Below are 19,215 nucleotides of genomic sequence, written 5' to 3' on the forward strand. Positions count from 1 at the left end.
TTGTTTGGAAACAGGGTCTCTTAAGACAGCGCGGCTGGTTTCAAACCTGCATGATCCTCCTGTCTCCACCTCCCCAGCGCGAGGATTATAAGCCTGCACCACCATGCCCGGCAATTGAGGGGCATCTAAAGTAGGTCCTTCTTATCCCTGGGAACCAGAATTGAAACTGTGGGTAGAATCAAGCCCTGTGCATCCTATGATCTCCCTCCCATACTGCATGTCTGTCATAAAGCTTAATTTACAATTATGTATAGGAAGAGGTTAACAACCAGAACTAATAATACAATAGAACAAATGGGTCAGTGTCTTATGAACCAGTAATAAAGGGGGCCAGCATCACTACTTTTGTGCTTTGGAGCTGTTATTAAGTACCATAAAGGCCACTTGAACAAAAGCAGTGTGGTGCCCAACAGTTGATCTGCCAGCCGAGTCAGCTCTAGTGACTTATGAGCAGGTAGTGTATACAGTGTGGATACTCTGGACAAAGGAGTGATTCATGCCCCAGGCAGGCTGGAGTGGGTTGGTGGGGGATTTCATCACACTACTAAGAATCAGAGCCTTCCATGAGGCAAGGCCGTTATTGAGGCCTCCGAGGCCGGGATCGGAGCCTGCCGAGGGGTTAGGCCGGTGCTGGTGCCAGCGAGGCCGGGATCGGAGCCTGCCGTGAGGCAAGGCCGGTGCTGGGGCCTCTGAGGCTGGGATCATAGCCTGCTGAGGGGTTAGGCCGGTGCCGGGGCCACTGGCCGGCATTGGAGCCTTCCGTGAGGCAAGGCTGCTATTGAGGCCTTTGAGGCCGGGATCGGAGCCTGCCGAGGGGTTAGGCCAGTGCTGGGGCCAGCGAGGCTGGGATTGGAGCCTGCTGAGGGGTTAGGCTGGTGCTGGGGCCAGCGAGGCTGGGATTGGAGCCTGCCGAGGGGTTAGGCTGGTGAGGGGGTCACTGACCGGCATCGGAGCCTTCCGTGAGGCAAGGCTGCTACTGAGGCCTATGAGGCCTGGATCGGAGCCTGCCGAGGGGTTAGACCGATGCCGGGGCCATCAGCTAAGAATGGGATGTAATTTTTTTTTATTAATTTATTTTTTAAATTGGTGCATTGTAGTCATATATCAATCACATTGGAGTACAAGAATTGAGAGGATATACAAGCACACATCATCCAATTAGCCCTCCTCCAGCCCCCATCCCATTCCTCCCCCTCCCTCCATTCCACACTTCTTTGGTGATTTACTTTGATACATTTGTTTATGTACCTCCTGCGTTTTAAAGAGGCTCCGTCCTCCAGTATTACATACCCTCTGATTGGTCACATTAGTTGCTTCACTATAGGGCCCTTTCTATAGTTCAACCTCTTCCTGTTGCCCTTTTCCTCCTAGTTATTGCTGATTAAGAGAAGCGTCTGATTTATATTTTCTGCGATATTTCTCTGTGCATGCTGCGTTGCAAGTACCGATCCCACTCTTGATGGTCCCAGTAGTGGCCTGGCTACTCAGTGGACTGATCCAGACCTTGCTGGCTCAAGCAGCGGCCTTGCCTCATGGGAGGCCCCAGTTCTGGTCTCGCTGGCCCCTGCACCAGTCTAACCCCTAAGCTGGCTTTGGTCCCGGCCTTGGAGGCCGCAGGAGTGAACTTGCCTCACGCCAGGCTCCGATGCTGGCCATTGACCCCTGAACCGGTCTAACCCCTTGGCAGGATTCCAATCCTGGCCTCGGAGGCCCCAGCACCAGCCTAGCCTCACGGCAGGCTCCAATGCCGGCCTCGTTGGCCCCAGCACCGGCCTAACCCCTCGGCAGGTTCCGTTCCCGGGTTAGGAGGCCCCAGCACTGGCCATGTCTCACGGCAGGCTCCGATGCCGGCCTCGCTGGCCCCAGCACCGGCCTAACCCCTCGGCAGGCTCCGATCCCGGCCTTGGAGGCCCCAGCACTGGTCATGCCTCAAGGCAGGCTCTGATGCTGGCCTCGCTGGCCCCAGCACCGGCCTAACCCCTCGGCAGGTTCCGTTCCCGGGTTAGGAGGCCCCAGCACTGGCCATGTCTCACGGCAGGCTCCGATGCCGGCCTCGCTGGCCCCAGCACCGGCCTAACCCCTCAGCAGGCTCTTATCCTGGCCTCGGAGGCCCCAGTACCGGCCTTGCCTCACGGCAGGCTCCGATGCCGGCCTCGCTGGCTCCAGCACCGGCCTAACTCCTCGGCAGGTTCTTATCCTGGCCTCCGAGGCCCCAGTACCGGCCTTGCCTCACGGCAGGCTCCGATGCCAGCCTCGCTGGCCCCAGCACCGGCCTAACCCCTCGGCAGGCTCTTATCCTGGCCTCGGAGGCCCCAGTACTGGCCTTGCCTCAAGGCAGGCTCCGATGCCGGCCTCACTGGCCCCAGCACCGGCCTAACCCCTTGGCAGGCTCCGATCCCGGCCTTGGAGGCCCCAGCACTGGTCATGCCTCAAGGCAGGCTCCGATGCAGGCCTCGCTGGCCCCAGCACTGGCCTAACCCCTCGGCCGGCTCTTATCCTGACCTCGGAGGCCCCAGTACCGGCCTTGCCTCATGGCAGGCTCTGATGCCGGCCTCGCTGAATGGTATGTAATTTAAAAACATACATTCTTTAGTTTTGGAATTTTTTACTTAATATTTTCAGACCGCAGTTGACCTTGGGTAACTGAAACCACGGAAAGCAAAAATGTGGATAAGGGGGACAATAGTATAGTTGAATTTTTTTTTTTTTTTTTTTTTTTTTTTACCATTGAGCTACATTTGTTTTTGTATGGGGGATTGAGCCCAGGGATGTTCTATCTCTGAACTACACTCCCACTCCTATTTTATTTTATTTTTATTTTGAAACAGGGTATCACTAAGTTGTGGACAGTTTCACTAAGTTTCTGGGGCTGGCTTCAAAGCTGGGATTCCCCTGTCTCAGTCTCTCAAGTACTAGGATTACAAGCATATGCCACCACACCTAGACCCACTGAGCTACTTTAACATGTTATTTTCCCTTATTAAGTAATTTACTTTTGACTTTTGAATATACTGTCTTTTTTCTGTTGTATGCTGAAAGATTGCCTGTGTAGTTTAATTTAAAAAAAGTATTTCTGATCACTTTAATTAATTAAACTCAACCTCTTTATATTCTAGACAATTTCTTCAAAAGTCTTCCATTAAAAACTGCAAGTCCTTCTTTCTCTCTTTGTGAAAGTCCATAAAATGTGAGGCTTGGGGAGGCTGAGTTTCTCTCTAATGATTTCCATTCAGGTTTAACCTTCACAATTCATTTTAACTTGAGAGATACTTGAAATGGTTTAATTAAACTCTTAAGTGAATAGTAATTGATTTATTATTTTGGTATCCCTTTATAACATGAAGGTTCCTAAATCTGGTTTATTTTATCTCCTTTTAATCTTTTTTGCTCATGTAGGAGGTGGTCTGAAGACTGACCTTCCATTTCCCTCCCCATCAAATCTCTGGCTGTGATCCAAGAAGAAATTGCCTACTTTACCCAGCTCCGTGTGTGTGTGTGTGTGTGTGTGTGTGTGTGTGTGTGTGTGTGTGTGTTGGGTTTGCTGTAGGAAGATCTGCACTTTGCACTGATCTCAGGAACCCCATTGTCCCTCTCCCATCATTTCCTCCCTTTCTGTCCCTCAACAGGAACTTCCCTTCTCCTTTGCTCCCTTCCCCTCACCCTTCTTCTCCTTTATCCTCCTGTGCACTGTGTGGGTGCTGGGCTCCTGGGTGCTGAGCTGGGTGCCTGGCGCCGTGCCTGTGGGTGGTGTTATGGTTTTGGGGTGAGGGTTATGGGTTAGGGGAACTGTCCCCAGGGACCTTTGTTAGACCCCTGGGAATAATTCCCCAAAGAAAAACCCCACAATAAAAACCCCACAAAAACCGCAGGTTCTTGTCCTGAGCTAAGGATAGATAGGCAATAGCCCGGACTCTTGCAGAAGACTTAAAGGAGTGTATTAAAAAGATAGACATACAGAAGACAGTCACAGCCCCATGCCATTCAGGAGTGGCATGGGTGTGGTTCGAATGAATTAAAAAAAATATCCCTGGATACAGAGTATTCTTATAGTCAGCCTGACCAGGTCTGCAGCAGGTCCTTTGATATGTAGATATTCTGTCCTTTCTCTAGCCCAGGTATCCTGCTCTGTCTCCAATCCAGCCAGATCTGCCCCCTCTGGGGCAGGGGGGGCAGCTCAGTCTCAGGCACAGACCCCCCCACCTTTTGTTACACTCCAAAATGTGTTAAGTTGCTTCTCCAGAACCTGGGATTTCCTCCGGTCCTTGAGGAACGTTGCCTTTCTTCAGAAATGTAAAAAGGCCCTAGGCTTCTTCTATTCCTTTGCTAATTATCCATGGTGATATCTGCTGTTCTCTTCTCACAGCTCCGGGCTTTCTTCACTACCAAATATATATTTTAAAATTGGAAATCATTCCCAATACTGGTGCATTAATACATTTTAAAACCTCTTCCCAATACTGGTACAGGTGGCGCCTCTGTCTGGCGTATGGTGAGCAGGTCCAGAGGCACTGGAGCGCAGTGGTGAGTGCTCTCTAGGACTGAGTTGGGCCGTAAAGTCTAAAGTCATTTACTCCAGTCCGAGAGTAAAAAGAGGCCTCACAGGGAGGTCGCTGTCTAAATTTAGGTCTACGGTGTTGTCTTTTCTGGCCATTTGCCACAAATGAAGTCATTCTGAGTGTCTTAAGGATATTGTACTTGTTCCAGTAACAGCTGAAACCTAACCCCTCCATCCTGCCCTGGTCAGCGCAGTGGGTATAGAGGGAAAGGCTTGGAGTCCCACAGATTCAGGTTCCAGTCTGGGGCTTTCGCATGGTGGCCAGGGCCTCTGTGAAGATTGTAAAAGGCACTTGCTCTGGACAGGTGAGGATAGACATTCTTTCTGAGCACGAAGCTTGGCTAGTAGAAGCTGGCCATCGTGTTTTCTCCAGGCTGTGACTCTCATCATCTCCCAGAGGGCCACAGATACTGGTCTCTTCCACAGGTTGAGACAAGCACCTGTTCACGGAGGCTTCCACGGCCAGTCCTCTTCCCCTCCCTCCGTCCACCAGCTTGCTTATGCGGGAGGTGTGTCACATTGAGATGTGCTCTGTTATCAATGGATCTGACCAATGGCTTGCTCTGGACCGTGGTGGCAAAGTTCACTGGCCCCCAGGCACACAGGTCTGGGTTCAGATCCTGACTCTGCTGCTGCTTCCTTCTGTGACTTGGGGCAAATTCATTGACCTTAGAAAGCCTGGGTGTTCTTGACTGTGTATTGAGGATAATACTAATGGTGCCCTTGGGCGTTACAGGAGCGAATGCATGTGAAGGGCTTGCCCTGAGACAGAAGTGCGTCACCCTTCCTAGTCTTGCTGTCGTTACCACCGGGAGCCGGCTTGTAGCCTTCGGCCTCTGTTCTGCCCGCATGCATCCTGGAACAGCATGCTCTCTGTCCCCACAGAGGGAGCGTCACATTCTTCAGAGACCTAAAGGGCTCACACTCCCTCATTCTGATAAATTATTCATCATCTTCCCTATTGCTTCCTGGGCATTGGAAATAAATGTCAGAGAGATTGACTGTCAAGGCTCTAAAATGTTAGTCTTTCCGGATTTTCTGAAATTTCAGAGCGTCCGTGACTGGAGATTGAGCTGCTGAGTGAGTGCACAGGGAGGTGGCGTTATCTGTGGTCTTAGGTGGAAGAAAATTTGTGTGCCCCCAATTCTATTTTGGATTTCTAGGTGGGTGAGCGATTGTAAAATGAAGAAATCAAGGAAAAAGTGCACCTTGAGCCAGGATGAAAGAGAGTGCATGTGTATCAAGGAGCCTTTCTGTCTTAACAGTGGACTGGCTAAAAAGCCACTTAGAACGGAAGTAGTTTCTTAGAATCAAATCAGAAGACTAAATACCATGGCCAGAGTCATCAGCAATTGCTGTTTTATCAGTCACCCCCTAAGTATAGTGCTTGGTATTATCATGGATAACTGGCACCAGTAGTGCCTCTATAAAATAGGGGAAGTTCTGTGTTTAATTTTCACCCTGGAGACAGGTTATGGGGTTTTGATCCAGGTCTGCCTAATTGCAAGCCAGTGTCTCTACCACACACATGGATTCCTTTTTCCCTCACACCTGAGGGGCCCAAGGCAGCAGGAGGATTTCCGGAACTGGGGTAAGGAAGCCCAAATTCCACTTCTGCGTGCTCAGCCACTGGCTCAGGAAAGTGTACCATGCCCGCCACTTAATCTGCACATCTCTCGTCTCTTTTCCTATAAAGGAAGCTATGTTTGAGCCACTCATCTTTCAAAATTTTTATGAGAATTAAATGAGATAATAGCAGGGAAAGTATCTTGCAAACTTGAGTGGTGTACAAATAAAGGGCTTACATTATTAAATTTTTGATTATGTTGGTCTTTTTTTTTGTGGTACTGGGGGTGGAAACCAGGGGCTTTTCTACCTCCGGGCTATACTCCCAGACCTATTTTTTAAATATTTTTATTTGGAAACAGGGTCTCACTAAGTTGCTGAGAGCCTCACTAAGTAGCTGAGGCTGGCTTCGAACCTGTGCAATCCTCCTGTCTTAGCCTCGCAAGTGCTAGGATTACAAGCATGCGCTACCACACCTGACATGTTGGTCTGTTTTTCCATAACACTCGTGTCATCTTTGGATTGAACTAAAAAGCCTTCACCTGATTGTTTTGTTTCTTGCTAGCTTTTTGCCTTGGATCTGCAAGGACAATTAGCTGACTAAGAGGAAGTTGCCCAGCCAGGTCTGATGGTGCATGCTTGGAAGGGTCCTGGGTTCAATTCTCAGTACTGAAAAATAAAAGAAGTTGCCCCTAAACTATAGGTTCAGAGCAGGGTTGAGATGCACTGTAGCTCAGCGCCTTTCTTATTGGAAACTTGGTTCAAAACAAGTGACTTATTTTGCAAATGTCTATTTTCTAATTCACAAACTACTCATCAAAGAGGATTTATTAAGTGTCTGTTCCATATCTAGCTCTGTTTAAGATCATGTGGGTTCTAGGAATTAAAAGGCCATCCCATGGCATTAAATCAAAAAGTTTCTGCTCATCGAAGGAAATCATCAACGTTATAAGGGTAAAGCCTACAGAATGGGAGAAGATCTTTGCCAGCTATTCCTCTGATATAGGACTAATACCTAGAATATACAAAGAACGTTAAAGACTTTAATACTAAAACAAACAAACAAATAACCAATCAAGAAATGGGCAATTGAATTGAATAGACACTTCACAAAAGAAGAGAATGGTCAATAAATACATGGCAAAATGTTCAACATCATTAGCAATCAGAGAGATGCAAATCAAAACTACATTGAAATTCTATCTAACCCCAATCAGAAAAGCAATCATCAAGAAGTCAAGTAATGGACTTCCGGGAAGATGGCGACCGAGAAAAGTGGGGCTTAAGAGCCCCGCTAACAACCAATCTCCATTACCACAAAATCAGTGCCTTTCATAGCCAGAAAACACCATCACCAGTGAAACAAAAAATCACCAGGCTCCAGAGAGAAAGCGGACTGAGAACAGAGCTCAGAGCCACAGAGGAGATACACCGGTCTCACGCCCGAGGACGTGGCAGCAGCGCCATATTGCCAGTGGCAGCGGCGAATTCACCAGACGGCTACAGCAAGCCGAGGTGAGCCGCTGCAGAACAGCCAGGCGGGATTTTTCAGCGCAGGGAACATCTAAAGCTCCCAGTGGCTGAGCTCAGCACACGCTGCAAGGACTCAGAGTGGAATTCAAAACCAAGAAGAAATAAGCCAGCCTCACGGCCGAGGGCGTAACAGCGGCGCCATATTGCCATCGGCGGCAGCAGAAGCGAATTCAACGAGTCCAGTACAGCTACATCTGCATACTCAAGAACAGTGAGTCAAATTGCGGGCCCAAGAGAAGAAATCCCAGTACTGTACTCCCTGGGACTTGACCCAGTGGGGGAGTCGTGGTAGCAGAGATATCACACCATAGGAGAACGTGCAACTTGGCACCCCCCATAGTTTAAAGCAGCTTCTATCGACTCCCTGGGTCTGAGACTCTGCGATACAACCCAGTAAAGGAGTAGTGGGGTCTGAGATACTACAGACTTGAGATCCAGAGCACCTTAAGTAAAGTCATAGTGACCCAAGGGAAGAACCCAGAGAAAGCACAAACTTCCGAAATCATGGGAAAGAGGAATAACACTGGAGCAATGAATGCCCACAACCCCACAACATCAGAACCCGATAAAATAGAAAATCAGAGATTTCTAGAAGATCAAATCAGGAAAATAACTGTAGAAATAATAGAGGTACTTCGAAAAGAACTCAGAGAGAGCCAAAAAGAGAGAAATGATGCAATTAATAAAGTAAAGGCCTCAATTCAAAGCACAAACAACCGATTAGACCACATGGAGAACAGAATCTCGCTCTTAGAAGATGATCATTCCAAAAATGAACGCATAGTTTCTAATCTAGAAAAAAATATCTGACAGCAGGAATCTGACATTGAAGAAATATGGGCCCATTTTAAGAGAGCTAACCTAAGAATAATTGGAATAGAGGAGGGAAAAGAAAGTGAAACCAAAGGGATCAACAATCTCTTCAAGGAAGTAATAGCAGAAAATTTTCCAAACATAGAGCAAGAGGTTGATACACAGATCCAGGAAACTTATAGAACTCCCTTTAGACAAGATTGGAGAAGAGGATCCCCACGCCACATAACTGTCAAAATGACCAATGTGGAAGCCAAGCAGAGAATCTTAAAGGCAACAAAAACAAAGGGCCAATCTTAAAGGCAACAAAAACAAAGGGCCAAGTGACATTTAGAGGCAAACCAATTAGAATCACTCCAGACTTCCCAAACCAAGTCATGAGAACCAGAAGGGCTTGGAGTAACATATTCCAAACTCTGAAAGAAAACAACTTCCAGCCAAAAATTTTCTACCCAGCAAAACTTTCTATCAAATTAGATGGAGAAATAAGAAGCTTCCATGACAAACAGAAACTGAAGGAATTTATGTCTTCAAAACCAGCGCTAGAGAAAATACTCAAAGAGATTAACTACAAAGAAGAAATAGGTAACACACACCAGAACCAGAGAAACAAGATTTTCCATCCAAAAGACAACTAAGATTGGTTATCTGTGGAGATTCATTATTTATGTTAGTCTTTTACCTATCTCTAAATTGTATTGTTTGCCTTTATTGTTGTTAATTTTTAGGATTTCTAGTTGGAATATTAATATACCTTCAGATATAGCATTTGGAAATATTTTATCCCATTCTATTAGTAACTGTTAACTCTGTTTACATTGTCTTTGGATATACAATATTTTTTTATTTTTTAGGGAGTTTGTATACTCTTCTGTTGCCTGTGCCATTGAAATCATATCCAAGAAATCACTGCCAATTTCAATGTTGTGAGGTTTTATGACCCAGATTTTCTTCTAAAAGTTTATAGTCTTAAGATTTATATTTAGGGATACTTCCGGGAAGATGGCGACCGAGAAAAGCGGGGCTTAAGAGTCCCGCTAACAACCAATCTCCATTACCACAAAAAAAGCGCCTTTCATAGCCAGAAAACACCATCACCAGAAAAACAAAAAAACCACCAGGCTCCAGAGAGAAAGCGGACTGAGAACAGAGCTCAGGGCCACAGAGGAGACACACGCGCCCGAGGACGCGGCAGCAGCGCCATACTGCCGGCGGCAGCGGCGAACTCAGCGGACGGCTACAGCAAGCCGAGGTGAGCCGATGCGGAACAGCCAGGCGGGATCTTTCAGCGCAGACAGCATTTAAAGCTCCCAGTGGCTGAGCTCAGCACACGCTGCAGGGATTCAGAGTAGAAATCAAAACCAGAGAAGAAAAAATACGCCAGCCTCATGGCCGAGGGCGTGGCAGAGGCGCCATATTGCCACCGGCGGCGGCAGCAGCAGTGAATTCACCGAGTCCAGTACAGCTACATCTACGTACTCAAGAACAGTGAGTCAAATTGCGGGCCACAGAGGAGAAATCCCAGTATTGTGCCTCCTGGGACTTGACCCAGTGAGGGAGTGGTGGTGGCAGAGATATCACACCATAGGAGAGCGTGCAACCTGGCACCCCCCGTAGTTTAAAGCAGCCTCTATCGACTCCCTGGGTCGGAGACTCTGTGATACAACCCAGTAAAGGAGTAGTAGGGTCTGAGATAATACAGACTCGAGATCCAGAGCACCTTAAGTGAAGCCATAGTGACCCAAAGGAAGAACCCAGAGAAGGCACAAACCTCCGAAATCATGGGAAAGAGGAATAACACTGAAGTAATGAATGTGCACAACCCCACAACATCAGAACCTGATAAAACAGAAAATCAGAGATTTATAGAAGATCAAATCAGGAAAATAACTGTAGAAATAATAGAGGTGCTTCGAAAAGAACTCAGAGAGAGCCAAAAAGAGATAAAGGATGCAATTAATGAAGTAAAGGCCTCAATTCAAAGCACAAACAACCGATTAGACCACATGGAGAACAGAATCTCGCTCTTAGAAGATGAGCAATCCAAAAATGAATGCATAGTTTCTAATCTAGAAAAAGATATCCAACAGCAGGAATCTGACATTGAAGAAATATGGGCCCATCTTAAGAGAGCTAACCTAAGAATAATTGGAATAGAGGAGGGAAAAGAAAGTGATACCAAAGGGATCAACAATCTCTTCAAGGAAGTAATAGCAGAAAATTTTCCAAATATAGAGCAAGAGGTTGATACACAGATCCAGGAAACTTATAGAACTCCCTTTAGACAGGATCCGAGAAGAGGATCCCCACGCCATATAATTGTCAAAATGACCAATGTGGAAGCCAAGCAGAGAATCTTAAAGGCAACAAAAACAAAGGGCCAACTGACATTCAGAGGCAAACCAATTAGAATCACTCCAGACTTCCCAAACCAAGTCATGAGAGCCAGAAGGGCTTGGAGTAACATATTCCAAACTCTGAAAGAAAACAACTTCCAGCCAAAAATTTCCTATCCAGCAAAACTTTCTATCAAATTAGATGGAGAAATAAGAAGCTTCCATGACAAACAGAAACTGAAGGAATTTATGTCTTCAAAACCAGCGCTAGAGAAAATATTCAAAGAGATTAACTACAAAGAAGAAATAGGTAACACTCACCAGAACCAGAGAAACAAGAGTTTCCATCCAACAGACAACTAAGATTGGTTATCTGTGGAGATTCATTATTTATGTTAGTCTTTTACCTATCTCTAAATTGTATTGTTTGCCTTTATTGTTGTTAATTTTTAGGATTTCTAGTTGGAATATTAATATACCTTCAGATATAGCATTTGGAAATATTTTATCCAATTCTATTAGTAACTTTTAACTCTGTTTACATTGTCTTTGGATATACAATATTTTCTTTTATTTTTTAGGGAGTTTGTATATTCTTCTGTTGCCTGTGCCATTGAAATCATATCCAAGAAATCACTGCCAATTTCAATGTTGTGAGGTTTTATGACCCAGATTTTCTCCTAAAAGTTTATAGTCTTAAGATTTATATTTAGGTCTTTTATCTATTTTGAGTTAATACTTGTATATGGGATTAGGTAAGGGTCCAATTTTATTCTTTTCCATGTAATTATTATTTTTCAACAATATTTAGTTAAAAGAGTATTATTTCCACCACCAAATCTTCGTGGAAACCTTGTCAAAAATAACTTGACAATATAGGGAAGAATTTAGCTCTAGGCTTGTATTTAACTCCAATGGTCTATATATCTGCCTTTAGAACAGTACTACACTGTTTCAATTATTGTAGCTTTATATGGTTTGAAATCAGAAAATATACATCTTCTAGCTTTGTTTTTGCTTCGAGATTGTTTTGGGTATCTAGAGTCCATATTCCATATCAGGATAGATTTTTTTCTGAAAAATAAATATATGATAGTTTCACCTAAAAAAAAAAAAATTATTCTCTGGTAAGAAAGAAAGCAAAAAGAAATATTGAAATGTTATCTTTAAGTCATCAAAAGCTTGGTATCAGACAAATGAAACTGTTATGTGAGATTATCATTGTTAATTTTGGATAAATTGCTATAATACTAGATGTCAACCACTAAGCCAAGCATGGGAGGGAGGGATGGGGAGAGAATGGGGTGGGGATCGGGTGGGGGCTGACTGGGCGATGTGTGCATGTATGTCTACAAAAGTTTGTATCCCACTATGATGTATGAATACAGTGCACCAATAAAATAAAATTAAAAAAAAAAAAGATTTATATTTAGGTCTTTTATCTATTTTGAGTTAATACTTGTATATGGGATTAGGTAAGGGTCCAATTTTATTCTTTTTCATGTAATTATTATTTTTCAACAATATTTAGTTAAAAGATTATTATTTCCACCACCAAATGTTCGTGGAAACCTTGTCAAAAATAACTTTATAAAATAGGGAAGAATTTAGCTCTAGGCTTGTATTTAACTCCAATGGTTTATATATCTGTCTTTAGAACAGTACTACACTGTTTCAATTATTGTAGCTTATATGGTTTGAAATCAGAAAATATATATCTTCTAGCTTTGTTCTTTTTCAAGATCGTTTTGGGTATCTAGAATCCATATTCCATATTAGGATAGATTTTTTTCTGAAAAATAAATTCATAAATATATGATAGTTTCACCTAAAAAAATAGAAAAAAAGTATTCTCTGGTAAGAAAGAAAGCAAAAAGAAATATTGAAATGTTATCTTTAAGTCATCAAAAGCTTGGTATCAGACAAATGAAACTGTTATGTGAGATTATCATTTTTAATTTTGGATAAATTGCTATAATACTAGATGTCAACCACTAAGCCAAGCATGGGAAGGAGGGATGGGGAGGGAATGGGGTGGGGATCGGGTGGGAGCTGACTGGGCGATGTGTGCATGTATGTCTACAAAAGTTTGTATCCCACTATGATGTATGAATACAGTGCACCAATAAAAAAATAAATAAACAATAAAAAAAAGAAGTCAAGTAATAATAAATATTGGCAAGGCTGTGGGGAAATAAGAACTCTTTTACTCTGTTAGAGGAATTGCATGTTAGAATAGCCACTATGGAGATTAGTGTGGAGATTCCTCAGAAAACAGGAAATGGATCCACCATATGATCTTGCTGTACAACTCTTGAGTTTCTTTTCAAAGGTGCTGAAATCAGGGAACTACAGTAATATATACATACCCAAGTTCATAGCAAAAATCACAATAGCCAAATTATGGAACCAGCCTTGGAATCTATCAACAGATGAATGGATTACAAGATCATGGGATATCAGCACAGTGGAATTCTACTCGCAATAATGAAGAACAAAGTTATAAATTTGCAAAAAAATGGAAGTTTCTGGAGAACATTCTATTAAGTGAAATTAGCCAGTTATAGAAAAGTAAAAGTCATATTTTTTCTAATATGTACAATCTAGGGAGTAACTGGGACACCAGAGGGACTCCAGGTAATGGAAGAGAAGCCTCAGTGGGACCAGGGAGGAGATCTAAGGGAAGGGGAGTCATTAAGAAAATGACTACAATTGACTGTGTGTACATATGCGAAAATACCAGTGTCAGTCTCAGTACTCTGTATTGGGAAGGGGGAAATGGGGAGGTGGGCGGCACCAAGTGCCGTGTGCATGTATATCACAGTCAACATGATCTACATTATAATGTGAGACTATAATGTACCAATAAAAGCATATAAAAAAGTTCATCCTACACCTCGGTGTTTATCGCAGAGGAGAGGTAAAAAGAGAGACGGTCAGGAAACGTGTGTGGGTTCCACGCCATGACACAAGTCCAGGGTGAGATGGCCTGTTCTGCCTCAGTAATTAGGGACAGCCCCGTGCAGGAGGTGCTGAGACATGGACTGACCTGAAATGTTAGGTGTGCTTCGAGGTTCGGGGTGTGAGTGGGAGTGAACGAGCTGGTTCTAGGCAGGGGGAGGGCAGGTCAGAGAAAGGAGGAAGTGGTGGCTGTTTGTCCAGGGAAAGGAGGCCAGGAAAGCGAGCTGAGAAGCAGAGGGGGAGGGAGAACTGGTTGAAGAGGCAACACGCACACGCGCGTGTGTGTGTGTGTATGTGTGTGTGTAGGGTTATACCTTGTTCTTTTTTTTTTATGGTGGTCCTAAGGATTCATCCCAGGGCATTGTACCTCCAAGCTATACCCCTAGCTCCTATAATATAAATAAATAAATAAATAAATAAATAAATAAATAAATAAAAATATATATACACATATATAAGTATATTTTATATAAACTAATATATATTATATAAACACAAATACACACATATACATATGTGTGTATACATATGTGTATATATGTGTAAACATATATGTATTTACATATATATGTATACATATACATGTTAAACAGGGCCTGGCTAAGTTGTTGAGAGCCTGGCCAGGTTGTTGAGTCTGACCTTGAAACTGAAATTCTGTGACTCATCCTCAAGTACTGGGGTTAGAGGTGTACACTACTATGCCAGTTGAACTTTGTTCTAAAGGACCTGGAATACCTGGAAGTGTGTGTGTGTGTGTGTGTGTGTGTGTGTGTGTGTGTGTGTGTGTAGGATTGTACCTTGTTTTCTTTTCCTTTTTTTTTTTTTTTGTGGTGCTGGGGGTTCAACCCAAGGGCATTATTTTCCTGAGTTAAGATATATAATTTTGCAATGGAGTCTTGGTAAGTTGTTGAGATCCTGGCAAAGTTGCAGAGGCTGGCCTTGAACTTGAAATCCTCCTGTCTTAGCCTCCCAAGTACTGGGATTATGGGTGTGCACCACCACACGGGTTTTGTACAAATGTCTTTAAGACAAAGTCCCCAGAGTTGGGTGCAGCTGGAGTAGAGAGGGTGGGGGAGAGGGTTTGTGGGCAAGTCCATTCAAATGTTAGGGTCTGGAGGTCCCAGTTTTCCTTGCCTAGTTCCAAGATTTTCAGCTCTTTTATACCATGTGGGTGGTTGACAACAGCGGCTCGTTTCCAGTGCTTAAATTATTCCAAGTTCATTTATGAATATTTCATTCCTAGCTAACTAATTGGTCTTGAGGATCTGAATTATGGATGCAGTACGATGGAGGATTAGTCTTGTCACCGTCCTGTTTGAGGCTGTCCAGAGTGTTCAGCACCGATTTTATGTTTCTTCCTTTGCAACCAGACTGCGCACTGCTCGACAGTTTAACTTGCCCAGATTTGTTGGCTCAGGGCTCAGGGTTAGGTGGCAGGGCAGATGAAACATAATTAGAACATGTATTCTGCCCTCAAGAAGTCTCCAATCTGTTTGGGCAGAGCCTTCCAGCCATCTCTTCCAGCACACTACGCTACGCTCCTACACTTTCTGGCACACAGGAGGACCCGTGTGCTCTGGCATGTCTCTGTGGAATAAATGTGGGGTACCTGCCATGCTGGTTTGTCAAACTCCAGGTTAGAGGTGCTGCTCTTCACAGATGTCAAGTCTACCCAAGGTTTCTGACACCAGCCACAAATGTGGAAGGTCCCTAGGGCCACACACTCTAATGAGCTAGCTGCAGATTTGGGGAGCCCTGTGGTCTACTTCTGGTTCGATAGTCAGCAAGAAGAGCTCACAGAACTAAGGCAAGTTCTACTCTTATGATTGTTGCCTGGGACCAGGAAGGTTTCCAGGGTTGCTTTCCGTCCCTCTAAAGGGTTCTGGAGGCCACCCTTCCTGTCTCCTGTGTAAGACAACAGCAAGGGTATTTCTACCCAGAATGCTCACCTGAGGTTGCAGTGTCGGCTATGATTGGGTCTCAATGGCATGCTGCCCATACTCCCCACCCTTCCTGGAGGTTCTGACTCTATCTTCCATTTCCTTTGCATAGTATCCCAAGATTCTTGGCTTCTCTCCCTCTTAAGAAAAACATTATTTACTGCCCGACTGTGTGCTTATGCCACCCCCTTGTTTTCGTTCAGTGCCCTCTATTTGTGTGTGAGGCTGCCACTGCCCTGTTGGTCCAGCATTCCTTCCACCCCATGGGCAGGAACATCAACTTTGGCTCTAGAGGTCAGAGCTGGTGCCTTGTTCCAAAGCCTCATCATAAATCATCATAAAGTCCCCAGGCCACGCGAGGCTCTTATCAGGAGGGACACCTAAGGCCTAGAGATCGCCTTTCAGCCAGCCGCCACCACCAGGCCAAGGGCTGGACTCTCTTGGTGTCAAGTTAATTCTCGACAACACAGTTGCGCCCTCAGAGAACATTTCAAAGCAGCGGGGGTCCAGAGTTTGTCACTGGGGTTAGATCTGGGCCACAGGCTTTAATAAACTATTAGCATCATGCTTCTGCAGTTCAGCTGACATGACATGAGGTGGGTGTTTTATAGACTCTGTTAATAATCCTGCTTCTCTGATATTAATTGCTGCTTCAGTAGGCTGTGTGTGTTGTTGTGAGGAATAATAATAGGATTAGCTTGCATGACTTTGATGTAAATGTTCTGTCCTTACTCCATTATTCTGGCCTCCCCACCCTCCAGGATAAAAGGGCCAGTCTTCCTGGAAACAGCCTTTGTCCTTGTCGGTGAAACTCAGTCCTGCTGAAGGCATCCGCGGGCTGGAGTCCGCTGTTTGTTTTCTGTGGTCTCTCAGTGTGTCTTCTCCCCCATTTCCTCTGCGCCAGGGCACTCCAGTGAGATGGGGTGAAGGCCTAATGGTGCCGGTCACCTGGCTTGGACCCTGGCACCGTAGCTCAGCAGGGGCTCAGCCTTTCCAGGAAGTCTCCTGCCCTGGGCCACGTGGTGCCTGAGCCAAGGCAGCCTTCCTCACCCAGAACACGGTGGCCATGTTCTTCCTGCAGACTCTGCCTCCCAGCCTCCCTCTCTGGCTTCGGCACAGGCAGTCCTCTTAAAGGATCCCGATGGGCATCAGGGGCTAAAGTGGCTGGTGTTTCAGCATGCAGAGTCGCAGCTTTAGAAGGGCCTGCTCTTACTTTAAAGCTGAATGTTCAGCCAAGATGGCTGGTGTCAGGACCCAAACAGATTCCCCCCTCTCCACCCTGATGCTCAGATTCAAAGAGGGCTGCCCCGAGGCCATGCCTAGCCAGACACATGGCTCTGGCATTGGGGTTGTGAGCCTGGCCAGGGGGCCCTCTCAGGCAAGCGATATCCCCTGTGACCCTGCTACTCCATCTTGGTAGGACTTAGCATGATGCTCTCACCCCGACCCCCACTCCTATTTTTGTGGTATTGAGGATTGAATTCAGGGGTGTTCTATTTTATTCTTTATTTTGAAACATGATCTTACTAAGTTGTGGAGGGCCTAACTAGTTGCTGTGGCTGTCCTCGAACCTACGATCATCCTGTCTCAGCCTCCCAAGTACTGTGGTTACAAGAGTGCAACACGATGCCTGGTGCAACTCACTTCTTAATTCCTACCTTGATTCTGAAGATGGAGGCCTCAGGGGTGGACACAAATTAAGAAGAAAGGCACATTGTAAAAATAATGTGTAACTCGCTTTCAAGCAGTTCTGAGCATGCCACTTAGAATCGCTAGGTCACCAGGGAACTTGAAAAATATCGTTATTGTCTTTGCCCTATAATTTCTGGCTTTGGACTGTAATTATTTTTTCTCTTTCTCACCAGGCCAATTTTACTCCTTAAAGTAATGTGTAGTTGCATAACTCATGAGGAGCACGACAAGCTCCGCAGCCTCTGAGAACCCTTTCCAAGAAGGCACGAGGCACTTCTGAGAGCTGGATTGAAGGGGAAGTGGTGGTGAGGGAGGGGCAGGATTTGTGGTCCGGGGGCCGACAGCCAGGACTTACTTCTCAGAAGGAATATGTGTGGACAGGTTCTGATCAACTGATAATCTAGCAGCAGAGTATTTCAAAATCGATTACCCATTAAACATAGACCCAGTGATATCAGCGCTGCAGATGCTGTTTGCAGCTGGTAATTTCTGCAGCTACCTCCGACTTTTCATGGGTAATGAAGTGTGAAAGCTCAACCTGTCCTCGTTTTGGAGGCTGAGTGCCTGCCTGGCCACCTTGTGTGATTCTAGCCTGTCCTCTTGTTTCCTTTGCAGAATTTTTGGTCATGAAGAGGAAGAGAGGCCGACCCAAGGGGTCCACAAAGAAGCCCAGTGCCGAAGAGGAGCTGGCAGACAACCCAGCCAACCCGCGTGAGGACGGCCCTCGGGCTCCGGAGGATGGCGGCGGCCTGGCCCCCAGCAGCCTGGAGTGCACCAAGTGCTGCCGGAAGTTCTCTAACACGCGCCAGCTGCGGAAGCACATCTGTATCATCGTGCTGAATTTGGGCGAGGAGGAGGGAGAAGCAGGTAGCGCTGCCCAAGGGCGGCCATGCCATTTCCTTATGCAGTGGTGCAGCTGACACCTGCTCACGGGTTTGGTCATTATGTGGGAACAGTGTGCATTCAGACAGGTCAGAAAAAGACTCCTTTTCATAACGATTACTGATGATTGTAGAGCTTAGTCTTTGAGATATACGTGTCATGGGGAGTTGAGGCCTAAGTGTGCAGGCCCAGGGGTGCCTTGGGAGGCACTGGGGATTACAGAGGGGGGAAGGCTGTCTCTACCTTTGGCGAACTTACGTTCTCTGAGAGAAGATAGAGTTTGAAAATGCAACATGTTAAAGGATAATAAGCCGGTTTCCAGAGAGAAAGCTTGTGGGTAGGAAGTCAGTGAACCTGGAGCCACGGTCCCGGTGGCTTTGGGATGAGAGGCCAGAGCATGCCTTAGTGGCTGGACAGGCCGTGTACGCGGTGCGCAGCCGTTAGGCCACAGGGGCCGAGGACTGCCTGGGTTGCGGCGGGCATTCTTGAAGAAAGCCAAGGCGCCCGGGTGCTTCACGCGGGGAGTTCCCGGCTAGGTTTCAGCTCCGAAGCAGCTTCTAGAAGAGGTTGAAGAGAGCAGGCAGTGAAGCTGCTGCGGCGCTTGCAGCGTCTGTGGCAGGAGGAGCATGGCGGGCTGCACTGGACTCCTCGCTAGCTCCTTGCTGTTTTCCAAGTCCTCCAGCTGCGCCCGGGTGCGGGAGTTCTCAGCGTGCTGCCTGGCAGCCCACTCGATCAGGACACAGGGTCTGGAATACGGCTGTCGGGGTTTGAACGCCACTCAGCCCTTGCTCATTCCCTTATGCCTCAGTTTCTCCTCTGTAGCCTGGGGATGGAAGCAGAGCGATCTCATTATTTTGCGTGGAGTATGAAAGGGGACAGGACCGGCCTCACTTGGGATGGCAGCTGCTGTATCTAAAGCACACCGTATATTCCAGCT

General features: G+C 45.9%; 1 protein-coding gene across 5 annotated transcripts in view; it reads left to right on the forward strand.

The window, feature by feature from the left end:
- The window catches only part of ZFAT (zinc finger and AT-hook domain containing), a gene marked incomplete at both ends in the record, with an annotated part of 197,320 nt that overhangs the window by 39,196 nt on the left and 138,909 nt on the right, over positions 1-19,215 (forward strand). For 4 of the 5 annotated variants that reach the window (XM_080694115.1, XM_080694117.1, XM_080694119.1 and 1 more), the window contains one exon: positions 18,012-18,263. In XM_080694115.1, coding sequence (XP_080550241.1) covers positions 18,012-18,263 — 252 coding nt within the window. The remainder of the gene's footprint in view (positions 1-18,011; positions 18,264-19,215) is intronic. The other variant, XM_080694118.1, reaches the window with a different exon arrangement.

This window comes from Muscardinus avellanarius (genome assembly GCF_963383645.1).
Source record: "Muscardinus avellanarius genome assembly, chromosome: 4".
Classification (NCBI taxonomy): Eukaryota; Metazoa; Chordata; class Mammalia; order Rodentia; family Gliridae; genus Muscardinus; species Muscardinus avellanarius.